The sequence below is a fragment of the Falco cherrug genome, chromosome 6 (genome assembly GCF_023634085.1).
Source record: "Falco cherrug isolate bFalChe1 chromosome 6, bFalChe1.pri, whole genome shotgun sequence".
Classification (NCBI taxonomy): Eukaryota; Metazoa; Chordata; class Aves; order Falconiformes; family Falconidae; genus Falco; species Falco cherrug.
Window position 1 is genome coordinate 19442811 of NC_073702.1, and position 12930 is coordinate 19455740.

Sequence of the window (12930 nt, forward strand, 5' to 3'; positions counted from 1 at the left end):
AGTCTGAGCAAATACTCACTTTTTTTCCCAGGGTTGTATGGCATTCTTGAGCACAAAATTAGTTTAATCAGCTTTCTAGACATTGTTTCTGGGATACCTCCATTTTTTGCTCTAGAGGTATTAGAAACATAGCTCCACATAGCTACAGTTCCTGCTCAGAAATACTAATTTAAAGCACCTTTGCCTTACCATCCCTCAGCTGATTATAGTTTTCACCAAAAAAAATGCATGTGTGCTAGCAGCTTCCCAGTGCTGTGTGTGCTGATAACACTTTACCACATAATGCAGTCATGCCTAAACTACATTCTATACAGATCAATTAAGATAACACAAGTTTATTATAGTGGAACTATAAACACAAAAAATCAAGTGATGCAATACTTTTTACCAGTTATTTTTATTTAAAAAGTAACAATCTCCAAAAAGTTGCCTATTGTTGAGTCAGGAGAATATCCAGAAATATAAAACCAGCTCAAGAAATCTATAGTTTAAAAATTCAATACCAGGTGGCTGATATACTAGAATCACTGTAAAGTTTTAGAGGCTTTTTACTCACTAGGTGTACACACCCCAAATGCAGCTGCAATCCAAAAGTGATTACAAAAGCAGAGAAAGGGCAAAAAAGAGATTCACGCACTTACAAGTTTCTGGCAGTCTTGCTTTCCAACACATCCTTAGCCAATCTCACATTATTAGTCACTATACAGAAATTATTTGGGATCCCATTTTATTTTTAAGGATATACCCCTTGAAGAGGACACCAATTCTGCCACCATTCTGACACAGCTTAAGCAACATATTCTCCAAGGTCATGCTTGCATTTGTCCTCAGTATTTCTGCATTTGCTAATGTGAATCCCCAGTAAATTATGCAGAGGGTGGTAAAACCTCTTCTTATCTCTGGGAGAGGAAAGAGGGGAAGGATATTGGTGGTCTGGGCATCCGAGCGATATCACCTATACTGCTGATGCAAGTAAAATGAGTTAAAATAGGATGTGCACTGGGAGTTAAATGGCTTTTTAAAAGTAACTCAGCTAATGTGAATCTAAGGAAGGAATGATACTTATTTGGGGATCTCAATTTATTTTGGTTTAAACAGATCCCTAATCAAATGAAGCTAATTTAGAAAGATCATGCTAATGTGATTTTGTTAGAGGTAGCCTTTAGCAGGGGTGCAGGAGCAGTCTGAAAAGGAGAGACAGCAGCTAAGGTAAGTAATTTTTACAAATGAGTGGCAAAAATATTTACGCAGGATAAAAAAGGTAAGGTTAAGACAATCTCTCCTCCACAAAAAAAAGATTAAGAGAAAAAAAGGAATTAATAAAAAACGTAGATTCCTGATAAGGTGAGCAAAGTACTGTTTTGCAGAGGAGAGAGCACGCGGCTCTGCTGTTCTGTGGCAGAACACCTGTGAAGCGCTGTATGTTGCAAAGATCTTAGCGCTGATTGACTTGAAACTACCCACGAATCACTGATGCTTCATGTTGCTGAGTGTTCTGCATTTTCTTCTGAGTGTTCCTGTCCTTAGGACCTTCGTATCAAGTACAAGTGTTTTTTTGGTTGGCACATTTCTTCCGACAAATGAATCATTTGATGACTTTTCATCCTTCTCCCCCTGGTGCTGGTTTACTGAGGGGATGACCAGAGCTGGCGCCTTTTCCTGTTGAGGTCTTGGGTAGAAAGGTGCCTTCCAACTTCCGAGCCGAGGGGGCTGAGAACCTGCACTAGGGTACGTAGGTCAGAAGCTGTTCATGTGAAAGACTCCAGGCTATAAACCTGAAATAGTATTTCTTTTTTGCTGCCTGTACAACATGCTAGGCTTTGGATTTCGTTTTAACCTCTCCTGTATTCACTATGTACTATTACAAAGCAACAGTCAGTACGGATGGACAGCGCTCCTATTGCCCTTAATCTCAGACCAAAATTAGGCATTTAATTTCCTGCTGGCTGTATCTACCTGTGTATTATAAATTTTGCAAGAACAGCCGATAGACAGGGATTTCTATCAAACCATATAATTTCAGATGAAATTACCTAAACTGACAGATTGTTTTGTCTGAAACATTTTAATTTAGAAAAACGTATATTAGACTTTTCATTTTCAAGTCTGTTACACGTGTGACTAATAAAGACCAACAAGTTGATCCAAGATTTTGCAATTTTAATAGCTGAGATTAATTTTAAGAAGCTTTATGAGAAAGCTGATTTGGAGTCTTATATTATATAAATCAATAATGACAGATTTTTATGGGTAGTACGCTTAGGAAATGACTACAAAAGAAACTAGGAGGCTGTAATATTCAAAGTTAAGAAATATAAGGCAAATAAATTACTCTGTTATCTACTGAGAAGCATATGTTCACATGTCACAACCTATTTAAGTATTTATATTTTAGTCCATACTACTTGGAAACCAGTTTCTTAATAAAAGGGCTCATGAGGTTAAGGATGAAGAGTGATACCATGTTACCAGTGCTCTGCAGTAAATAGGTAAATAATTTCAATTATAAACTGTACAATTTGTAGATAGACCTGATTACCAACTTTTCTACAAACATAAAAATTTTTGTATCAAACATACTTTTTCTAGCCAAGAAGCTGTTAAAAATGTGCATGTCAGAAAACTAAGCAAGGAAAAGACCTCAGTAAATTATATTTTCTAATTAATATACTAAAACCAGGTATATAGCACTTAGATATTGAGAATGAGATCTTAAGCTTTTGAGTCACAGGTGCTCATATTTCTGAAAATAAGCTCAGTTAATTTTCCATAAAATAACCATAACTTGGAGCTTTTCCATTAAGTACGTTTAACATTTTACAGAGCAACTATACAAATGCAATGCATGCCTGAAACAAGCCTGCCACCCAGATATTGCTGAACTTGTTTTGAGGAAAAGATTTGTATAAACCTCAAGTTTACAGAAATAGTACATCCAAATCCCTAAAAGCCCAAGAGTTAGAACAATGCAACAGAACGGCAATATTTATAAACCATTGTACCTTGATTGTTCCATAATATTAACTTGAAGTCATTATTTTTAGTAGAGTTTCCATTGCCTTACACTGACAGTACTCTGAGGGGAGCGCTGAGTTTGAAAGGTGTGAGTTACGTGCTGCCACTAAGTTACATGATAATATGTTAATCTCTATGAGGATGACACATCATTTTGATGGACCTTGCAGATATTTAAAGTAGGTTGTACATTTATAGATGAACAAGTGTTACACAACATACTTTACATACAAATCTTACTTGGTACCTGCTAAAAACAAAACCAGAGGTTGAAGAGGAATTTAACATTGAAGACATTTGCATACATTTTTCAAGCATACCTAAAGGATTTAATTAGATGTTTCATTTTCAACAGATTTTACCACTTAAGTGATGTGCTGTCTTAATTCATTTGAGTCAGAATCAGTAACTGTTTATGATATCAGCCTAGATGTAAGGTAGACACGGACTGAAATTCAATTAAAGGCATTGAAATAAATACCTTAACTATGCATCTGAGCATAATTACTGAGCTTCAATTACCTTTGAAAACCCAATTTAGAAGTGCAAGTTTACACCAGGAGATGAGTTGAGCATGATGGACAACCTTATCCTTTTACCAAAGAAACGTAATTAGCAATGGTCATGAAGATGTGGCAACATGGGCCTTCAGCTGCCCTCCAAGACAGGATCCCTGCATCTGCACTGGTATCACAGCTCCTGCTGGCTACACCAGATCTAGCTCAGGCACCCTCAGCCACACTGAATCCACATCTTTTAATTGCACTGCAACACAATCAACTTTGCTTAGAGACTAGAAAATATTTTTCCATCTCTTCCCAGTGAATAATTCAATCAACTTTTAGGTCCAAAGGTCTTCACCAAATAAATAAAACCAAGATGACTTTTATTAGGGAAATGCATTATTAAAAAAGCTTTAAGATTTCACAAGGTGAACACTTGTACAAATAATAAAAATGTAGAAAACATTTCCCTGTATTTATAAATATCTAACTTGCATTTTCTTCAAAATTTTGTTCGCAGCTTATTTTTTTTTGTTGACTCCAAACTAGGCTTGTTGCCTTACAACCATATGGAAGCTCCTGAGTTACCTCACAGCTGAAAAATGTAGTTTTCTGTGGGACATATTGTATGCTGAGTGATTGAATCTACAAGAAATAGAAAACCAGGATTATTTAAGATAAAATGTAAAAGAAACAGATTATAAAGCAACAATATACTTCAGAGCATTTTCTGGTATAAAACAGAATTGGTGAAGCTGAGAACCCAGAGAAAGAGACAATACATGCAGTCAAATGATATTACCGCAAGCACTTACCGTTTACATAGGTTTAACAAAGGTGCTGTAGTGTCTGCCTATATGCTTTTTATTGTGGTCAGCTTTGAGAAAATTAATTGGCAGCTGGTATTAGCAGCAGAAAGCAGCCACAAACCAACTGGGTTGCAACAGTGAATTGTCAAAGAACAGACAAAATTTCAGATCTGGTTTGATTTATTTGATTATGATGGCAATTTATAGGTGACACTGTTCATACTATTACATAAAGAGTTGCTGAGAAAGGGGCTGAGCTTCAAAGGCCTGTATCCTTCCTTTAAAGTACCATATAGAAATACTTCTTTTTCTCTGAGTTTTGATGATAAAATCCTTCATTTTAATATTAATCAGTAAAATTACCTGGAGCTTGCTTAACTGTGCCTCATGAGCAGGACATAACAATCAGAAAAGGCACCATCAGACTGCAAAAGAGAACTGAGAAATTTGTAAAGGGCACCAAGAATTCAAAGTCCTTTTTGATTAGCAGCCAGATACACAAGATACAGGCTGTGCGTGGCCTGTCCAGCTGCAGGTACCTCATGAGATGCTGGAGCTGGGTTGAGGCAGAACTCGGTGAGACCAGTAAAAGAGTGGGACGTGCCACATAAGTTGCATACCACTTTAGATCATTACCTTTGTCCATCTGGAATTTATGACTGGAGTACTACTATGTGAGCCTTTTGTGTTTCATTTACTACCTCATATTTTACGTCTTGCACAAACCTCTCTTTTCCTCATCTGGTTACATTTTTTGGGCCACACTTGCTCTTTCAGTCTTCTTTGAAGCCACAGAAAGGCACAATAACAGTGCTGCCTTCTTACGCCCCTCTCTCAAATCCTCACATTTTATCTTATACTTTAAGAAAGTATCAAACAGCCGTTGCATTTAGATGAGTATTTCTCCTTTATGGCTCACTTTTCCTTTCTTTAGTAGTATTTTCTTTCAGGTTTTAAGTTGTTATGATCTGATAGCATTAATGGTCAAGAGATTAGGACTTGCTTGGCTAGTCCCATGTAATATCAATTCATGTAGTACATTTATTGCTGGAGTTTGGGTGAGACACTATCGAGAGGAGTTTGACATAGCGTGTGCTGAAAATGTAATCTTTTTACTTCCAGCATGTAAAAGGTCCCTTTTTGAAAAACATCCTTATCTTGTCTGAAAGAGAGACTGAGTGTCAGCCTGGAAGCTGTGAATCCTACATGGATTATCAAAAGCTTTTCTCTGAGGGTGTGGACATTGCAGTTTTACGTCTGATTCCCTGCAGACAGGTAACTGTTAGCACGGTGGTGTCCATAATGGAAAGGCAATGGACTAACAACCCTTAGAAAATTAACAGCAGATTTTAAAAAGAAACTTTTCACAAGTGAAATAGTGACTGCAGAAAACTGACTTTCAGACATAAGATAAATAATATAATTCAGGACAGATTATCAGAGGGCGCCAAGTACCATATTTCAGTACTGGTGTGCCAGTTTATACCAGTTAAAAATCTTCCTCACTACATCTAAAATTGAAACGCTATTTAGAAAAGAAATTATTCTATGGGGATTTCCCCACAATTTAGTTTGCTCTTAAATGAAACAATCATAAAAAAGATAAATTTGAAAATCTTTGCATGAAATTTGTCCTTGGTAAAATTACAATGGTGAGTACCAGGACCACCATGAAGCACTCTCAGTTGTAAGAGAAAGTCTTCACCATGGAGATAACCTTCCTGAAAACCTAACCGTAGCAGTCTGTTCCATTTTCTTCTCTCCATAACCTCAGTTTAGTGAACTATTTACAGTCAATTTTTAATACATATTACACAATATTTTATATGACTTGAAATTCAGTGTCTTACCTAATACCCATTTTTCTGATAAACATTTTATTTCCCGGTACTTCTTTCCTGTATTTTGTCCTATACAGATTTTTGCCCGATGTAAGGCTTTGCATGTTTTCCCTCCTGACAGCTGTATAAGTTCAATTAGCTTTTTGCAGGGTGGCTGACTGGTAGGAGACACAAACATGACAGGCTGATTGGAAAAGACATTCTGTTGGTATTTTCCTCTTGATAAGTGACGCTGAAGTCTGCAGATCTGTGTTTGAGGAAACAAGGAAATTAATTAACCAATATGTTGCATTTCTACCCAAAGTAAAACAAATCCTTGTATTCTTTAATTCAGAAAAGAAGAATTATAGTATATGAGTATGAACTTGACTTTTTCAGGTGTATCAGAAACTCTTGGGTAAACTATAAAAACAGTTTGCTGTACTTGACCAATATAATTCCCAAACCAGAACTGAGACTATTTTGTTATAGCTCAGATGGTTTATCTACAAAACTTCTCAAAGCACGTGACAATATTATTTTTCACCTCTATTACATTTATAACACTGGCCATCACACCGATATATTAAAGGGTATTATAAATAATTATAGTCTTGCAGCACAAATACAAACTGTGAAAGCCTTCACAATAAATAGTGTTCATCAGTTTGTATTGGGGAGCTTTACAAATGTATCTAATTCAGAGTTTAAACTGCTTTAGAACCTCTTCTTTCCCTCCTGTGCTTCACAGACACAAACTGCATTTTCTCGCAGATGTATGAAGTGACACAAATACATCAGAAGTCAGAGCAAAGCATTTCATAGAAACCCTTTTGTCTCCACAAAAACATAAAAATAAATCCTGTGTGAAGGCTGTGCAGCCTGTAGCACTGCATCACTATAATAAAAACCTGTGTGATCTATATGAGGCAAATTTTCTTCTCCGTATATAACAGGCAGGACAGTGGTTCAGCACTTAAAGCCACGTCCTTTAGCTATAATGTGCATAAAAGTAGTGCATACAAGTGTACGCATCAAAATATGCAATACAAAGTTTTAACACTAAAATAATAAAAAACCCCAACTGATCTTCTGTTTCTTAGAGCGAGGTTGCTATTGACCTGCCAAATTCATGTATGTAACAAGTCTGATTCCGTATCTCTTGTAAAAGTTTGGAAAATTTATAATGAGACCGGAGTTAACAGTAAGATGAGAACAAGAATAAATGTTTCATATTACAGATGATCAACATGAGCACATTCCATAAAGGAAAGGTCGCTCGGTATATATCTGGTTTATATGAGACATCTGAATGTGAAACTGTAGTCAGTGAGGAGGAACAGGGGAAGAAATCACTTGCTGAGTGGATTCTTTCCTCCAGTCCTGCCACAAACCTGCTGTGAAACCATAGGCACTTAAGAATTTAATACAATAATATATGTGCTTGGCAGATGTGCAGCCAAAGTAAGAGTCTTCCCCTGGTTTACAGGGCTTTCTAAAACCAAACAGTTCCACAGCATGTTCACAGATCCCTAGATAAAGTGAACTGCCTTAGCACTTCTGATCAATTAGCTAAATGAAGCACCTGAAAAGTGTGAAGCCCACGCTGACATGACACTTCATAGCTCTGATTCTGTGCCCCTGCCCTCTGCTATTATTGGACAAGTCAATCCCAATCTGAATTTTGATATCTCCTCCATCAATAAATAATTCACCTTTCTCTGACAGTTAATTCCATGGCTGCTCTCCTGAGAATAAAATGAAGTTGACTCTTTGTGTTCTGAATTTGGCAAGTTATAAAGACAGTGACTGTTATGGATGAAGCAGGCCAAAAAGACTCAAGCACAATCTAAGAAATACCCTTTATTTTCTATTCTTCTGTGAATTTAGGTTTATGAATGACAGAGTACCTAATCCTGTCTCACGGAAGTCAAAAGAGCTGCTAAATAATTTTGTTGATCACAGTATCAAAGCAGAGCTATATTGCAGGTTTTGGAGGACCCAAACTCATTAAATATATTTTATGTCCCTTCTTGTACTTAAGTTGGCACCTGATACTTTACACATGCAGAAGATCTGGTTTTGGACTCAGCAGAATACTCCCTACCTCCACCTGAGCAGAATTCTCTTCTATGAATATCTGTCTGCTGGGCATCTTGATGTCATGAAAACCAGAAAACTAATCATTGCACAGTTTTAATATATGGTATCAGATTTGGAATTTTCTAAGAGTCCCACTTGCTGATGGATCTTGTGAGGCTTAGAGGCCATGATCGGTGTCTTAAAATGGGACTAGCTCAAGAATGTAAACCGAGTACTTTGCAATCTCCGATGTACAGAGCAGTGTTGTGATTTTGGTATTACTTGGATGGCAATCATTCATTTTAATGAATTAAAAAACTGCAATTGTGAAACTACAGAAGTGCTTGTAGTAAGCAAGGTCAGCAAATTAAAGAATGCACTACAGTGAAAAATAACAATCAGCCTCAGAACAGCCTCATGACAGATGCAATGCCATCTTAGATGATCTGACACAGAGTGCTCTCTAATTGTTTATTAGCACAAATAAGTTGCAACTGACAGAAGAGAGAGAATTATCATGAGACTTTAATGCTAGTTTATCTAAAATAAATAAGATTTAACTAGAAAAGACAGAATTTATACTGTTTTTGTAAACCCGGAACTCTAAGATTTTAAAAATGAAAATTACTAGGATTGAGAAGATTTTATTTAAAAAATGCAATAGGACTTGTGTTAGATAGAAAACACCAAATATAAATTGTTGCAATCTGCTATTTCACACATTTTAGGGAATATGATTTAAAAGGGCTTATTGTATACCCCCTTCTTCAAATGTTTCCCTTGAAAGGATTTGCTGCCACTGTAATGGAAACTCATTTATATGATATATCCGCCTATAGAAATAATTGTTGGATTAAATTAATATCAAAAGCAAATGTGTACACAGCTAATCGTTAGATCAGGAAATGGAAATTTTAAGGACCCAACAGCACTCAATTCAGCTGATGTCCATAAACAGCATGGTTCATTCTATACATTTAGTACATATTAAGAGAACCCAGGCAAGTGAAAAGCTGACATGCTATAGAAAGGATTTCCTTAAACTGCCTTTAGAATTCCAGCTCGGTGCATTTGAGAGGAGGACAGGGTAAGAACACAGTACGTCTCGGTGGTATCATCAAAGGAATGCTTCAGCATGGAATGCCACATTTATGTACGAGCTGTTGTCTGGATCACCACCACCACCACCGCAGCTTTCCCGACAGGCTGTGCTTGGATTTGCTCAAGCACACTGGGTCCATGCACAGGTCTTAGAGACAGCGAAAAACCACAGCATTTATGCTCAGAGCTCAGGGAGTAGTCTGAAAGGCTAACATTGCTTTCCAGCCCACTAACCTGAAAGAACCACCACTAGCCAGCTGCTGAAAAGGCAGCTCGCTGACCACGGAGGCTTTGGCGGTGGGATGAGAGGGCACAATCTAGCTATTAGCCCTGAATTGACTCAGCTGCCTTTGCAACATCAAAGCCTTCACGGCACTCCAGGGGTGCTCCCAGCCCTTTGAAACCATACACATTTCGTGTAAGCTTTTACAAATAAATAAATAATTCCTCAGCAGAGACCAAGCCTGGGAAAATATCAGACCCCAAAAGTGACTGTTTCCACAAATTGTGTATGTATCAGTAGTTACGGTTACAATTGTGTCAGTCTCTATTATAACAGACAGCACCAGTTTTCCTTTCAAATTATATTCATTAGCAGATGGACAGAAGAACAGAATGTTGTAAAAGCATCTATGTACCCTTCTTGGTGAGAACCTAAGTACTCCATTCTTTCACTAGCTGAATGGACGGCAGGAAGATGCCTCTTATACGTATGCATTTCTCATAAATGGACCATTTGTTTAAACCTAAGTTTTGAAAGGGAAAGAAAAATCAGTCTTGACAGAAGTAAAACTTAGGGAGAATGTATGATAAAGAAATAGAGCCTTTCTTCATTATACGCACACATTTCCCCCCCCCAAAAAAAAAAACATTTCACCAACTATTGTCCCTCCTGTGACTGATTTTCAAGCCCCACAATCCAAAAAAACATATATTATAAAAAAATCCAAAACTTTGTATCTTTGCCTAGAACATTATTAAAATAGCTCATGCTGGGTGGGGTGCGGGAACAAACACAAAACCCCATAAAAGTGCAAAAATGTGATCTTTTCATGAGGCTTAGGAGAGAGCCATCAAGTCCCACAAAAGTATAATCTCTGAATGGATACCTGAATTCATGCAATAGAAAATGTAAGAAAATAATTTTTCTGGATGTACTTGGAAATTTTTCAGCATTGAAACTACTAATGTCCTTTATACAGCACACAATTTTCAGTGTACTTCCAGATAATGACATGAAGAAATTTCCAGTCTAAAATGCTATTAGAATAATAATACTTCACAAAAACTAAATGCAGAATATGGTTATGATTTATTACAATTGATGTATTTCTAGGCTAGAATTGAAAATGTGAAGTACTAGCTTCAAAAATATATAAAATGTAGCCATCTGTAATAATCATACATGTTTGAATATTTGTGCTTGCATTACACAATCAGCGTATGCATTACGGTAAATCTTTAATCTTAATTTCATTCATTCACCAGAGATAAATAAATCTAAAAAAATAAACTTACTATTTATTTTATCATTACTATTTGAACATTTAATATAGGATTGGAAAACTTACCAACACATATATGAAAAGGCTATATTTAATGAAGTATTTACTGAACTTACGGAAAGCTGTAATAATATCTTGGTTATTGTTACTTGCAAAAATAATAAATACATTTTATTAAATGCAAACAGCAGAAGGAAAAACTGAACATAACATTTTGAAGAGAGAAGATTGTATATTTTATAGTTTATATCCATCCAAAACCCAAGTATTGTTTTATTTGCAGTTGATGAGAAATTGCTCATTTTCACTAAAAAGAAAAGGATCTGATTGTTGAAGTCCTATGAATTAGTTCATCACTCTGCAACTATTAAACGACAGAAAACCATAAAACTGATAAAACACACCTCACCCCACCCCAACTCCGACTTTATGGTTCGATAATGTACAAGTTTAACAAAAAGAGACACATAAAATAGCACATTCATTTAATATAGTTGGGTGATGTTGCTGGGGAAACATTAAGCTCTAAGATTTTAATATTCATATGATTTCAGTATGGATAAATGGCCAAGCAATGTTTACATTTTCAGTTACTGTAATTCTGTACAAAGACTTTGTGAAGAACACACTCAAAACTACAACACTGTAAGGAAATACTACACTTGCATGGTTATATGCATTTTCTGACAGTCCATCATTTAGTAACAATTTAAAAGAAAAATACATATGTGGAACCCCATGTACACGTAAAGATCAAGGGCTCACACACATCCACACAAGTGGAACATCAGCCTGCTTCTGATAAAGAGGAGAGTGTTGCAGTGTGCAGGCTTCTGACAGTACAGTTATCCTGCGGTGAGGAATCTGCAGAATCTGCAGAAGTTTACAGGGATCAAGGAAGTTTGTGTTAACAATGCAGTATTCCTGCAGGACAAAGAAGAAATTCTTTCTTTTTCATCTTTCTAAATACCAGGTTTAATAGGAGAACAGAAGAAACCAACCAAACAGCAATTCTATTTTTGTAGGAACAATGTGTGACATGTATTTTCTACTTCAATTAAAAGCTCATAGTTTTAGTTTGATTCCTTATGATTTATTTTAGTAGTTTTCTGATTTTTTTAATACCTTGAGAATACTGGAATTGAAATAGTATTCACTAAACACTTAAAAATCACATTGGAATGCTGTACTACAGAAATAAATTGGTGCTCTCCTTTATAAAAGAGCACGTTAAAAGCTGGAAACAACTTCCTTCAGCAGTGTGTTTCACAAAGAAATAGATCCTCAGCTTTGAAGAATCTTACCTAAGTGAATGGAACATCACGTAGATGCAAGACCCCCGGTGGTTCCAGCTGTACCATCATACTATTATTTTAACAGCACCCAGAACCTTATTCCACCCTTTGGCATGAGATGCATTTGTTATTGCTAGCGATGTTTTTCATTCTCAGAGCAAAACTCAGATTGCTACATTCATGCGATTTATTTACAAATATTGCATCCTTATTTTTGAATATTTATTGAAACAGCACTTTCTCATTGGCAATCAATATAATTTGGCTAAAACAGAAGCTCTCTTTCTGCCAAATTACAGAAGCATAGGCCTTCAGACAGACAGGAGTGAGAACATACTTTTTGAATGCTTGATAAGGCTACATTAGCACCCAAGCACACGCACACAAATGGAGATTACATACAAGCACACTTTGTATATGTTTGTGTGACAGAAGACAACTGGTGCACAAAGCCAGGAGCCAGAAGTGGAGGAAGGTAGAGTGGAAAATTTGGTTTAGAAAAAAAGAAACCTTCAGTGTCTGGTCTTGAAAAATGAAAAAGAAAGTAAAAGAAGCAGAAATGGCATACAGTCAAGATTATATTATCTGGAAAATTCTTCAAAACACAGTTTCTTCCCCTCCTCTTTATAGTCCTTCATGTGTTTCCTGGCCAAGATGAGGGCGAAGGGAAGAACACTTGAATCCAGACAATTTAGCTGATATTGTTTCTTTCCACTGCGTGTTGGCAGACAACCTTGCTTCTCTCAAATCCCGTAGACTGATAAGAAAAGTTAATTTCACCAATTTATTCTCTGAAAGAC

General features: G+C 36.4%; 1 protein-coding gene across 1 annotated transcript in view; it reads right to left on the reverse strand.

The window, feature by feature from the left end:
• Positions 1–394: 394 nt before the first annotated feature.
• MCPH1 (microcephalin 1) overlaps positions 395–12930 on the reverse strand; it is a 135585-nt gene continuing 123049 nt past the window's right edge. Inside the window, 2 exon segments of the mRNA XM_055713904.1 lie at positions 395–4163; positions 6178–6415. Of these exon segments, the coding sequence (XP_055569879.1) occupies positions 4108–4163; positions 6178–6415 (294 nt within the window). The 3' untranslated portion in view covers positions 395–4107.